The sequence below is a fragment of the Suncus etruscus genome, chromosome 20 (genome assembly GCF_024139225.1).
Source record: "Suncus etruscus isolate mSunEtr1 chromosome 20, mSunEtr1.pri.cur, whole genome shotgun sequence".
NCBI lineage: Eukaryota > Metazoa > Chordata > Mammalia > Eulipotyphla > Soricidae > Suncus > Suncus etruscus.
In genome coordinates this window covers 33,484,134-33,498,420 of record NC_064867.1, presented here as the reverse complement: position 1 = coordinate 33,498,420, position 14,287 = coordinate 33,484,134, and the positions used below count along the sequence as shown (strand labels likewise).

The following is a 14,287-nucleotide window of genomic DNA, read 5'->3' as shown; positions in this document are numbered from 1 at the left end:
TGGAAAAGAGCAAAACTACTAAAATCACAAATAGAAAGCACAGTAGGTGATAGAAAAAGCTATATAAAAATATATAAAAAAAAAGTGATATAAAAAGTAGAGGCTGGAGCAATAGCACAGCAGGAGGGCATTTGCCTTGCATGTAGACAAGCCGGGACAGACCTGGGTTCAATCCCCGGCATCCCATATGGTCCCCCGAGCCTGCCAGGAGTGATTTCTGAGTGCAGACCCAGGAGTAACCCCTGTGTGCTGCTGAGTGTGGCCCCCAAAACCAAACCAAACCAAACCCCCCAAATACTCAGTGAAATGAACACCTCACAAAGAATACTCCATCCAGCTAGATTGTCATTCAGATCTGAAGGAATAATATAGGACTTCATGACAGGCAACAGCTTAGGGACTTCATAGCCTGGTAGAAACTGGTTTTACAAGAAGCGGTTAGGGTTTGTTATAAGTGTGCCAAGAGGGCATACTGGGGATCAGGAAGTAACCTGGGGACATTGTCGAAGGGAAGGGGCCGTTGGTGGCAGTAGAACTGGTGTTGGGACAGTGTATGCCCAACTCTATTGTGAAAAATTTTGTGATTCACAGTGGGAATCATGGTCTTTCATTTTTTTTTTTTTGAGACTTCAGGATGACTGATTTATAGCATGAAGTTTGCACATCTTGACAAAAGCGATTTCTTAGTAAATATCAAAACAAGAAAGACAAAAAAAAACAAACATTAAATGTCAGAGAGATAGACAAGGCCGGAGAGATAGCATGGAGGTAGGGTGGGCATTTGCCTTGCATGCAGAAGGATGGTGGTTTGAATCCCGGCATCCTATATGGTTCCCCGAGACTGCCAGGAGCAATTTCTGAGTGTAGAATCAGGAGGAACCCCTGAGCGCTGTCTGGTGTGACGCCCCCCCCCCAAAAAAAAAAAAAACCAAAAAGTAAAACAAAGAATCAGAAAACAAATAAACAAAAAATGTCAGGGAGATAGAGAGCTCAATAGGCCAAGCATATGCCTAGCACCTGGGAGATATATATATATATATTTTTTTTTTTTTGGCCACACCTGGTGACGTTCAGGGGTTACTCCTGGCTATGTGCTCAGAAATCGCCCCTGGCTTGGGGGGACCATATGGGACGCCGGGGGATCGAACCGAGGTCCGTCCTACACTAGCGCTTGTAAGGCAGACACCTTACCTCTAGCGCCACCTTCCCGGCCCCTGGGAGATATATTTTGTATCCCCAGTACTGCACAGTCCCCAAGCACTATCAGGTGTAGCTAAACACAACACACCAGGCCAGAGGCATCAGACCAGAAGTTCTCGGAGCTCTGCGTTTCCATCTGTAAAATGGAGCCAGACAGTGGCACTGGGCCAAGGGCTGCCAGGCAGGCACCAGGAGCTGAAGCAAAAAGTTCCTTCCTGGTGCCCGTGACAGGAGGTTCTCGTGCCCTGAGCACCAACACTGTCCTCAGCTTGCTCCTTCGTACCTGGCTGAATTCCTTCCCATCTACCTCTCCATACCAGGTGTTCTGAAACCCAACCCTTACTGAGGTGCAGCTTCCTGACACGCCTTTGGAGTTGAGGGGCTATGGATGCCTGATCCAGGAGACACCAAGATGAGACTCTGTCTTTTTCTTTTCTTTTTTTGTTTTTTTTTTGGGGGGGGGGCCACATCCAGTGATGCTCAGGGATTACTCCTGGCTCTGTGCTCAGAAATCACTCTTGGCATGGGGGACCATATGGGACGCCGGGGGATCGAACCTCAATCCTTCCTAGGCAGCCACTAAGAAGGCAAACACCCCCCCACCCAAAAAAAGAGAAGGCAAACACCCTACCGCTGTACCACCACTCCAGCCCTAACAGGATGTTCTTTTTTTTTTTTTTTTTTTTTTTTTTGGTTTTTGGGTCACACCTGGCAGCGCTCAGGGTTTACTCCTGGCTCTATGCTCAGAAATTGCTCCTGGAAGGCTCGGGGGACCATATGGGATGCCGGGATTTGAACCACTGTCCTTCTGCGTCTAAGGCAAATGCCTTATCGCTGTGCTATCTCTCCGGCCCCAGGATGTTCTTTCTTATACACGCATATTCTGGGAGACCCCTTCCCTTTCTTTCCTCTTTGGCTGACTTAGATGTTCATGTCTTACAACGATGGAGTGATTAAAGCTTTTTCTTCCCCCACTTCTGTGGCCTCCATGCCTGCCGCCCACTCCTTTCTCAGACTCATCAAAACCGAGATGCCCTAAGAACTGACCCAGGCCCTCCAGAGTCTCTTTGCCCTTCAGGGAGCTGTAAAAATCCAGGGCTGTTATTAGGGTTGGCTGATGGGTCTGGCAGAGCCGGCAGCTGCTGGCAGGCATTTGGCTCATGGCATGGCAAGACTACGCCCCTTCTGTGTCTCCCCACTATACCTCAACCCCATAGACTTTCCAAAGAGAAACTGGGTCCCATCAGGGATCCAGGTGTCAGCCAAGAACAAAGGGGACAGGTGAAAATTGAGTAGCAGCATAGAAAATCATAATGACAATAGCAAGAACACTACTGTCTGGAATTTTCTTGGGGGCTTGAGAGATTTGGCCTTTTGTTTTGTTTGTGTTTTTTTTTGGGGGGGGGCATGCTCAGTGACGCTCAGGGGTTACTCCTGGCTATGTGCACAGAAATTGCCCCTAGCCTGGGGGACCATATGGGATTCCAGGAATCCAACTACAGTCTGTCCTAGGTTAGCAGCGTGCAATGCAAATGCCTTACTGCTTGCGCCACTGCTCCGGCCCCAGATTTAGTCATTTCTTACAAAGGACACAGAAAAGCCACTGGACACCTCGCCTTAGGCATGTCTCATGCCTGGATTTGTGGGCTCAGATATTGTCTCATCTTCACCTGATCCCACCCCAGACAGGGCCATAAGACACTGGCCTGAAGGGCAACCAGTCCATCTTTGTTTTTATTTTTCCATCTTTGTTTTTGTGCTCTTGCTGGGGGTAGGGAAACTCTGCATTGTCAGGGACTGAATTCATCCAGGGTGACGCTAGACTTGCTGTTTCACAGGCAAGCACATTCCTGGCTGTGAAGGACAAGAGGGATCCTTCTAGAAAGTGCCTCATGCGTGAGCTGGGAAGAACACGGAGTCCTGAGAGGCGTGAGAGCAGTCACGCAGGCAACAGAGCGAATTCCCAAGCATGTCTGGCTGAGCCATCAATGCTGGAGCGGTGAGAAAGTGAAATGAGGCGAGAAGTGGAGGCCTGGCCATGGGCGTAAACCTGGTCCCATGCAGGACCCTTCCTGGGGTACCTTAGCCCAAGAGCCCAGACGGCACCTCAGAAGATCTTTCTGGACAGCCACACTCAATCAGGACTTCACCTCTGTATAGACCACCACCCTCATTATAAACCACTGAGTAACCCCTGAGCGCTGCTGGGTGTGACCCAAAAACAAACAAACAAAAACCAAAAAACCAAAAACCCCCAAACAAAACCAAACACCAGTGTTACATGAAACTGGGAGACAAAACCTGCCAGGCAGTAAGACAAGAGATAGGTCCAGTCTCTCTCATGAGATGAACCCAGAATGGACTATACCTTCAGCAATAGAGGTGGACAGCTCATTGGTCCTAGCAAGGGGCATTTCGGGTCAATGAAAGCGCAGCCTTCGTGTCCTGCAATGTCCCAAGCACCTTATTGGGCTGAGGCCACAAGGAGAACAACCTGGTCCTTTGGAGACAGGTACAGAAGTGTCTGGCTTCAAAGGGAACTTGGTGTCCCTGTAGCAGACTCCAAAAAAAAAAACAATAGGGGCCGGAGCAGTGGCGCAAGTGGCAGGGCATTTGCCTTGCATGCACTAGCCTAGGACGGACTAAAGTTGGACCCTCCAGCATCCTATATTGTCCCCCAATTCAGGAGTGATTTCTTTTGTTTTTGTTTTTGGGCCACACCCTGCGGTGCTCAGGGGTTACTCCTGGCTGTCTGCTCAGAAATAGCTCCTGGCAGGCACGAGGAACCATATGGGACACCAGGATTCAAACCAACTACCTTAGATCCTGGATCGGCTGCTTGCAAGGCAAACACTGCTGTGCTATCTCTCCGGGCCCAGGAATGATTTCTGAGTGCAGAGCCTGAAGTAACCCCTGAGTGTCACTGGGTGTGGCCCCCAAAAACCAAAACCAAAACCAAAACCAAAAAAAAATTTGCACAACAACAGAGTGGCACCGTGAGCCCCAGAACCACTCAGAAAGTGCTCGGACAGAGTTGGGGGTCTTTTGACTATTGGCTTATGGCCTCCTTTAGCAAGATCACACATCTGACAGGAGGTAAGCTGCTGCCAAGTCAGGACCATGTGGTAGGATGCTCCAGATGGCACAGTGGGGAAAGGTGGGAATAGGGGTGTTCCTGGCACCCCATAGAAACTTCCCTACAGGCAGGTCACTGCTTCCAAGCAAATGCAGATACCAAGATGCCAAGATGCTGTGGTTGGGGAGGCTGTGGCCACACGGGGCCTAGGGAGTGGAGAGAATCCTAGGACAATTCTGGGGGCTTGTGCGGGGACACGCACCTGAGTATGAGAGCCCAGCGATCTGTGTGAAGAGGTCTTCCTCGGAGAAGCTCTCGGGGAGCATGAGGAAGGCTGCGCTCACAGCGCTCCGGAGGTTCTTGTCCAGGGCCGACCGGAGAACCGCGTTCTCGTTCATGGCCAGGATTTTCACCTAGAATGGAAGCAGAATGTCCCGGTGGAAAATTCCAGAAGCGGAGTCCTGCTCCAGCGTGAGGTGGATGTAAGCATTGGGCCACATGTACCTGTGCTGCGGGAAATCAATATAGTCATGATGGCGACCGGGGTGTGCAGGCTTCATGCCATAGGGTAACCAGGCCATGGGAAGAAACAGATTGTTTTCTTTTTTTTTTGGGGGGGGTCACACCCGGCGGCGCTCAGGGGTTACTCCTGACTCTGCATTCAAAAATAGCTCCTGGCAGGCTCGGGGGGACCATATGGGATGCTGGGGATCGAACTCACTTCCATCCTGAGTTGGCCGCGTACAAGGCAGCAAACGTCCTACCGCTGTGCTATCTCTCCAGTCCCAATTGTGCTGGTTTTTGAGTAGGTTTTTGTGCAGGGGCCCTGTGGGGTCACTCCTGGGATCCTGCACTCAAAGCATGATCTCCAGCTCTCTGTAGGCCCATACACTTTTTTTTCCTCCCCTTTTGGTTTTTGTGCCACACCTGGTGGTGCTCAGGTCTTACTCCTGACTTTGCACTCAAAGCCAGTGGAGGGGCCAGAGAGATAGCATGGAAGTAGGGCATTTGTCTTGCATGCAGAAGGATGGTAGTTTGAATCCCGGCATTCCATATGGTCCCTGGAGCCTGCCAGGAGCGATTTCTGAGCATAGAACCAGGTAACCCGAGTGCTGCCCGGTGTGACCCAAAATAAAACAAACAAAAAAACAAAACAAAACAAAAGGATCATTAGTGGCAGGTTGGGAGGGCCCCAAGGAATGCCAGAGATTGAACTCTCTGAATCAGCCACATGTAAGGGAAGTGTCCTATCATTCCCACTGTCCTATCACGCTGGCCCACACTCCATCTCTTTGCTGAGGACTCGCCACGAATTCTCATCTAGACAGACTCCAAGTAGATCAGGCTTGATTTTCTTCTTTTTTTTTTGTTTTTTTGAGTCACACCCAGCAGCGCTCAGGGGTTACTGCTGGCTCTATGCTCAGAAATCATTCCTGGCAGGCCCGGGGGACCATATGGGATGCTGGGATTCGAACCACCAACCCTCTGCACACAAGGCATTTGCCTTACCTCCATGCTATCTCTCCGGCCCCAAGGCTTGGTTTTCAAATGGACTCAGCACAAAGGAAACCACCCCACTAGGAAAAGTGCGGGGTTTAGGGGCTGATCTGGGCGCAAGGCCAGGTATCTGCTAGCTGCGGACAGACTCAATTCCTTGACTCTAAGTCTCCATTTATCAACCAGGGGGTGACAAGGCACCAGAGAACAGTGGAGAGGAAGTGAAATAATCAAGGCAGAGCAGCCAGAATACCCAATGCCTCGATCAATCAGGATTTTTCCCCCTGAATACGCAGCTGGCCCGGTCCAAATTCACGGACCGTCCGCCTTTCCCGGGAGATGCCTGGCTTCGAGACAATGTGCTAAGCTGCAGCTCTGTCTTGTGCTGGCAGTGAGTGCGAGTTGAGCTGCAATGCCACACGAGGTCACAAAAAGCTGGCAGAGGCTGAAGCCCACCAGGGAGACTGTGCAGGAGCGGAAGTGTGCCTTGTAGTGCTGGACACAAGCAGGATAATCTGAGCAGAGATGAGTCTATTCTCAGGGTGCTGAGGCAAGGGGGAGAAGGGCTTAGTGCCACAGACTGGGGTGTGTGTGGGGAGCCCTTCAGTAGAACCTCTCACTTGGCGGGCCTGCAAGGGCAAGGATAAGACACCTTTCCACCTCATCCCCGGGGAACTCTGGGCATGAGGCTGTGGGGTTCCGAGCCAGAGCTCAGGAGATGGAACTTGGGGTCCTAGACACAATAGATCCCCCGCAAATCACGCCATATGCCCAGCCCTGGTGCAATCACTCAAGGCTCAGCACTAGCACGTGGCTGTGGAGCTTGCCACGGGGATCCCTAAAAGCTGCGTTGACTTGTGTGGGTTGAGACCAGGGATCAACTCGACTCACATCTCATGGGCCTCAGGCTAACAAGGCAGGCGTGAGTCACTGGGTACAAGGGAAGTACCTCAAGAGTTCCTTACTTGCTAAATTTTCTGTGGGCACCGCTACTGTTGGTTTTGGGGGGGTTGGCCACACAGCTGGGCCTGAGTGCTGCTACTACGATCCCCTCGACCAGGAAAAAGACTAGAAGGCCTGATAAAAGACTCCTCATGCCGGAAGTCGACCCTCACTACCATATTTTCCTCGATTCTAGAAAGCAAAGCCCAGATGCCTTTTGTCAAAATATAATTTTTTTGAGAGATTGGTGGGGAGGAGCGTAGAGAATCCAGCAGGCAGGGGAAGAGAGGGAGAGAGAGTGAAAGAGAGGGACTGAAGCGATAGTAAAGTGAGTAGGGCGTTTGCCTTGCATGCAGCTGACCGGGGTTCAATCCCCAGCACCCCATTTGGTCCCTCGAACCAGCTAGGAGCGATTTCTAAGTACAGAGCCAGGAGTAACCCCTGAGCGCTGCTGGGTGTGGCCCCCAAACAAAAACAAACAAAAAAAGTGAAAGAGAGAGAAGAGAAGCAGGCAGGCAGGTAGGAGGCTAGAACTCTTGCCTCATATGACTGGTAAATTATTTACTTTGATCCAACCTTGCCTTGCGGTTGGGATGAGGTGGCGACAAACCTTAGCACCACGCCTTGCATGTCACACAGCTCTGACTCTAACAGTTCTCACTCAGGTGGAGACCAATTCCTTAGGGGTGGGGGGCTGGCAGATCAGAGGGTGCTTGGTAGAGATTCCCGGGGTTTCTGGGGGGCCATACAGTAGCAGATTCGACCCTAACCTCAGACAGGGGCTCTTAGCCTGGTGAGCTACTATTCCTGGGCTCTCTGATACATAAAAAATATTTGACTTTCTAAGGTTTTGATATATTTGGAGGGGGGGGGGGAAATATACTCTGTAGTGCTCACAAGCTTGGAAGATAATATGAGATGCCGGGGATCAAAACTGGGTCTGGGGGCTGGAGAGGTGGCGCTAGAGGTAAGGTGTCTGCTTTGTAAGCGCTAGGCAAGGAAGGACCTCGGTTCGATCCTCCGGCGTCCCATATGGTCCCTCCAAGCCAGGAGCAATTTCTGAGCACTTAGCCAGTAGTAACCCCTGAGCATCAAATGGGTGTGGCCCAAAAAACAAAAACCAAACAAACAAAAACCAAACTGGGTCTGTCCTCTGTGCTATCACTCTGGCACCTGAGTACAATTTTTTTTTTTTTTTTGGTTTTTGGGTCACATCCGGCAGTGCTCAGGGGTTATTCCTGGCTCTGTGCTCAGAAATCACCCCTGGCAGGCACAGAGCACCATATGGTATGCCAGGATTCGAACCACCATCCTTCTGCATGCAAGGCAAACGCCCCACCTTTATGATATCTCTCCGGACTCCAAGTACAATTTTTAAATACACCCAACAACCTTTAAACCTTGACTGATTTTCCAAAACCTTGTATTCCACATAGAATCACAGACTGAGACGGATGATCCCCTCTCCTTGTGGGGACCTAGGGTCAAAGGTCAGTTCATCTCCCCAGGGAAATTCGGGACGGGCACTGTCCACGGGGGAAGTATGGATGGTCCTCCTGGCACCCACCAAGGCAGCTCTGGCTCCCAGATTCCTACTCCTCTTCCTCATTCCTGACCTGCTCAAGACTCCTTCAAGCTGTCTCCTCTTTCTGGCCTTTTCTACGGAAACTTAAGTGCAAGGAGAAGCTGTTCTGAGATGTTAAGAACGCGACAGATGAAAAGAATGCAAGTATTTTCCTGCCGGGCGAATTCATCCTTGTTCTCAAAGGAAAGTTTTTCTATGCAGGTTATAAACGCAGCAGGCGGGCCTGCATGCTGGTGAGGATGAGAAGTTTAGACAGACACATCTCTTCAATGAAAAGGAAGCAGGAAAAGGGGAAGCTCAGTGGTCATGGCCGAGGGGCCTTGTGCTAGGCCGAGCGGAAAAGCCAGTCAACTCTTGAGGCGTTGCCAGGCAAGCAAGCCTGGGAAGAGGGCCAGGGCCTAGACTGGTGAAAGACTGTTTGTATCTTCCTGGGAATGCCCCGACCTCCACCACACAGATAGTAGCAGGGGCCCCAGTGCCAAGGAGAGGAGGGGATGCCCCTGGAAGGGGTTTTTAAGAGATTTATGAGCCCCTCTCTGCCAGGGGAGAAAGAGGAAGTCAAGTCCTTGAATCACAAAGAGCCCAAGCTCAAGGGCTGGAGCGATAGCACTGCAGTAGGGTGTTTGCCTTGAAAAGGGAAATCAGCCCCCCCCACCAACCTTGGCGGGTGTTCCACCCTTAAGGAAGTCGTCACTGCCTCGGCCCCACCTCTACCCCTACCTCACGAATCATTGGTGTTATTGTAGCGGAAGTCCAGCCCTCAAGGACTCTTCTTCCCCTCCCACTTCCCATCCTATATAAGGGGGTGACGAGGGACCCACGAGGTCTCTGGTCCCCTTTCTATTCTGGGGGAACTTTGACCCTGGCCATTTGACTGGTCAGTATTAAAGCACTTTTTCAAAGCATCTGCTGGAACTCATAAGCCTCTTCATTTCTTTGCGCCGGGCAGCTAAAATTAGGACTTTCGAACTTTTCATTTTGGCGAGCCAGCCAGGAGTAACCCCTGAGCACCGCTGGGTGTGGCCCAAAAACCAAAAAAAAAAAAAAAAATGTAAATGTTTTTAAGCATGTTCTACCAAAAGTAGTAAGCATTCATTCTTTCTGGTTTTCAACATTAATTTGTGTAACGTAAATTGCTGGTATTTAGAATTAAGCATAATTAAAATATTATTTTGCAATTTTTCATTATATGTTACCAAGAACATTAATATTTGTATCACAGGAGGTTTTATAAAATTGGTCATGGTTTTATTTAAAAATGTATAAAATGTTTCGTTGCAAAAAAAAAAAATTCTAAAATTATCTAAGTAATTTAAGTAATATTTGCTTTTTCTCTTCTCCCAGAACCTTTTAGTACCATTTATGTCATGGCATCATGTTGCTTTGCACAGAATACAAGCAAATGGCTTTTCTCGCTGCATGAGGAGTAGTCCTCATGCAAACAGAAAATCAAAAAAATTAGTGAGGGAACCCCAAAAACCTCTTTTAGAGGAATAATTGGAGTTGAGGCGGTGTGACAAGCAGGCACCGGCGAGAAACTGAAATAAATGGCCTGAGTAAGGAAATTGAAGATTTTCCTAGAAGATTATCACAGCCTGTGGGCCCTGCTCTCTCCCTCAAGCTCAGAAGAGAATTCGAGGTCAGTCTCTTCCAAACCTGGAGAGGAGTGGAACAGACAAGTCACCTCTAAAAATTCCTGCAGAGGGTGAGATGCCCAGCCAGAAGAACCTCATGCTGAACCGACCAACTCATCAGCCAAACCTGAGTGACTGTGAAAAACCCTGCTGTGTCTACAACCTATCCTCAGAAAAGTTCTGTAAGTAATGGGGGTGCCCCAGATGGAGATTTCTCCAACAGTGCTGTATATGTGCAAAGGAAAAAGCCAAGTTATTCAAATACCGGGTAAGGTACAAGGTAAAGGTGGAGAGAAAAACCATTTTTGGTAGCTAATTAAAATTCTAGTGGGCCTAACTTAAAACCCACTTCTTTAAAGTAACTTATGTAAAAATGCTCTTACTAGTTGTATTAAACCAAATCATAAATTGCAAATGCAAATGTTAGTCTAACTGAAGTAACTCAAAACTGTTTATTCATAATGCTATTATGCTTTGTTTTCTGTTAATTAATTTGTGCTATCATTACAGACAATAAGAACAGCTATGCCATTCAAGTTGTGCTATTTACTGCTCCAAGGCCTGAGTGGGTTAAGTAATATTCCCCTGTATAATTAATCTAATCCTTTTCAGGTGTTAAAACTGCAAAAGTGAACCAGTTAACTGCTCCTTTAGGGAAATATGAGATTTCACCCTATCTAGAGATTGAAACTGCAGTCCCCTGTCAGCCTGAAGTAGCTACAGAAGATTGATCTTCGACCACGTTCCCTCTAATAACTTCTAGGGTAATGAAATCTCTAAAGCAAAATGGTCATCAAAGAAAAAAAACTATAAGGGAAAAATAAAGGCCGCAGAAATTAATAAGCCAAGTTAACTACTAAGAATAACATTATGCCTATCTATCCCAGAGGTTAAAGCAGGTAGCAAAAATTATGCTTCTCTTGGTAATGTTAAAAAGTAAAACAGTCATTAATAAAAATAAAATTTCTTCATCTCTGTCTAACCCAGTGCAGGAAAGGCAACTGAAGTTTAGGGCTCTCTACCCCAACAGCTGTTTAAGTTGCAGAAATGAAGAAAAGAAAGCAGAAACCTCCTTATTTTCGTTGTGGAATTCACAGCCTATGTGAGAAGAACTGCTGTCAAGGTGAACTGCATGCTTCCTGGGTTCACGCCTTCCATCTAAAACCTGAAAAGTGAAGCACACTGAGAATCCTCTCAAGATACGGGTCCGGCGGGCACACTTCAGCCCTAATGCACTCACTAACTCTGAAAATGCTCTCCCTGGCACTTGCTAAGGAAGGGCTCGAACTGCTTACCTCCGGTCCTCTACTTCCCATGTGTGTGTTTGGGGGAGCCGAAATGGGTGTGTAAAGCAAAACCTCAGCCTTTAACTCCCTCTTGGGGGTGGGGGAAATTGGCCTCTGGCTGTCCCTGTCTCACTAGGTAATCTAACCTTTGCTTCTTCTAGCTGTACTTATGTCAAAAGGTAATCCCGTTTAGCTTCAAATCTTCTGTTTGCTATTCATAACAGCACCAAATCTGTAAACCTGGGTCAGGTAAAAGGTACTCAGTGCTTAGAAGTCCTGCCTGCTCCCTCTAGCCCAGGGTATTTACCTCCGGAACGGGTATAAATATGTGGTAAAAATTTGGCTTATGCATCCCAGCATTAGTGCTCCCCAACATTAACATCATCCCAGGAACAGAGCCCATCCCTCTGCCTAGCATACATTTCTTAGGCACTCCTAGGTCTGAGCACTCTACTGGTAGGGCTCAGAAGTTGCAGGAAAATTGGTAACTGGAAAAGCAAAACTAGCAGGGCTAAACAAAAATAACAAACTCTCACAAAAGTTAATTTCAAATGTGTAAAACAAAATCAAGCACCATCAAGAGTAGCTGGCCAAGATACAAAGCTATTAAATGGTCCCTTATGGTCTTTATGGCATGGAATTCTCCCCTATCTAATACTCCTACTGGGGCCCCTCCTAAGCCTTTTTACTTCTGGTAGCCATTGGCCCATGCAGGGTTAGCTCATGCAAATAATTATGACCAGTAATATCAGAAAGTAAAGGCCCCAAAATCACATTGGCTTCTAGGATTAGAAGCCTCCAGTACAAGAAGTGGGGATTGAAAAGGGAAATCAGCCCCCCCCACCAACCTTGGCGGGTGTTCCACCCTTAAGGAAGTCGTCACTGCCTCGGCCCCACCTCTACCCCTACCTCACGAATCATTGGTGTTATTGTAGCGGAAGTCCAGCCCTCAAGGACTCTTCTTCCCCTCCCACTTCCCATCCTATATAAGGGGGTGACGAGGGACCCACGAGGTCTCTGGTCCCCTTTCTATTCTGGGGGAACTTTGACCCTGGCCATTTGACTGGTCAGTATTAAAGCACTTTTTCAAAGCATCTGCTGGAACTCATAAGCCTCTTCATTTCTTTGCGCCGGGCAGCTAAAATTAGGACTTTCGAACTTTTCAGCCTTAAATGCATTCAACCCGGGCCCGGAGAGATAGCACAGCGGTGTTTGCCTTGCAAGCAGCCGATCCAGGACCAAAGGTGGTTGGTTCGAATCCCGGTGTCCCATATGGTCCCCCGTACCTGCCAGGAGCTACTTCTGAGCAGACAGCCGGGAGTAATCCCTGAGCATCGCCAGGTGTGACCCAAAAACAAACAAACAAACAAAAAATGCATTCAACCCAGGATGGACCCTGGTTCAATTCCTGGCATCCTGAGCCTGTCAGAAGAATTTTCTTTCTTTCTTTTTTTTTCTTTGTTTTTAGGCCACACCCGGTAAAGCTCAGGGGTACTCCTGGCTATGTACTCAGAAATTGTTCCTGGCTTGGGAGACCATATGGGACGCTGGGGGATTGAACCATGGTCAGTCCTAGGTTAGTGTGCAAGGCAAACACCCTACTGCTAGAGCCACTGCTCCAGTCCCCCAAGAGCTTTTTTTTGTTTTTGTTTTTGGGTCACACCTGACTTCGCTCATGGGTTCCTCCTGACTCTACACCCAGAAATCGCTCCTGGCAGGCTTGGGGGACCATATAGGATGCCGGGATTCGAATCACCGTCCTTCTGCATATAAGGCAAATGCCCTGCCTCCATGCTATCTCTCCGGCCCCCCAAGAGCATTTTCTGAATTCAGAGCCAGGAGTAATCTCTGAGTGCCTCTTGAGTGTACCCCAAAACCAACCAACCAACCAAAAAAAAAAAAAAAAAAGCAAAGAACCCAACTCCAGCCACAAAGGGGATGTACCAAATCCACTCAAAGGTGGATAGCTCATTTTTCCACAGGATCATGGAATGGGGACCAAGAAGGAACCTGGAACATCAGAGCTAAAGGACACGTCAGGAATGTGGGTGTGGAGCCAGAGAGATAGCATGGAGGTAGGGTATTTGTCTTGCATGCAGAAGGTCATTGGTTCAAATCCCGGCATCCCATAGGGTTCCCCGAGCCTGCCAAGAGCGATTTCTGAGTGTAGAGTCAGGAATAACTCCTGAGCACTGCCGGGTATGACCCCCCCCCCAAAAAAAAAAAAGGAATGTGGGTGCCTCTGCAAGTAGCACCTTAGGGGTCTGGAGCTTTCTCTCCCTCTGGAACAAGCACCAGAAACCAGTCTTTCCTTTGAAGGAATAAATGAGCACTCCCTCTTTGCATTTCAAAGACTCAGGGCCCCCAGGTTGTGCTCAGACGGGCAGGGGAGGACCAGTCAGTCAGGTTTTCCCCGAACCCCAAGGCCCCAGTCAGCAGGTCAGGGATTTTCATCCTGCTGGGAGGTTCCTATCCATGAGAAGGAAATGAAGAAAGCCTCAGAGGAATGGCTGTGAAAATGCAATCAGAACAGCCTTTCAAGGGCTAGATAGAAACTTATGAACATTAAAAAAAAAAAATCGAGGGGGCTGGAGAGATAGCATGGAGGTAAGGCATTTGCCTTACATGCAGAAGGTCAGTGGTTCAAATCCCAGCATCCCATACGGTCCCCCGAGCCTGCCAGGAGTGATTTCTGAGCATTAAAGCCAGGAGTAACCCCCCTAAGCACTGCTAGGTGTGACCCAAAAACCAAAAAGAAAATAAAAAACAAACACCTTGTTTCGTTTTGGGGGCAGTTCAGTGGCGCAAGGGGTAAGCCGTCTGTCTTGCCTGCGCTAGCCTAGGACAGACCGTGGTTTGATCCCCTGGTGTCCTATATGGTCCCCCAAGCCAGGAGCAATTTCTGAGCGCATAGCCAGGAGTAACCCCTGAGCGTCACCAGGTGTGGTCCAAAAACCAAAAAAAAAAAACAAAACAAAACAAAAACAAACAAAACTTGGAGTTACTCCTCACTCTGTGTCAGATATCACTCCTAGAGAGGCTTGTTTCTCCAACCCCTTAAAACCTA

General features: G+C 48.6%; 1 protein-coding gene across 4 annotated transcripts in view; it reads right to left on the bottom strand.

The window, feature by feature from the left end:
• Positions 1-14,287, bottom strand: part of TAMM41 (TAM41 mitochondrial translocator assembly and maintenance homolog) — a 33,886-nt gene that overhangs the window by 10,503 nt on the left and 9,096 nt on the right. For all 4 annotated transcript variants that reach the window (XR_007491867.1, XM_049766305.1, XM_049766306.1 and 1 more), the window contains one exon: positions 4,539-4,689. Coding sequence is in view for 3 of the 4 variants with exons in the window: in XM_049766305.1 (XP_049622262.1) it covers positions 4,539-4,689 (151 nt within the window). In the remaining variant the exon portion in view is untranslated. The remainder of the gene's footprint in view (positions 1-4,538; positions 4,690-14,287) is intronic.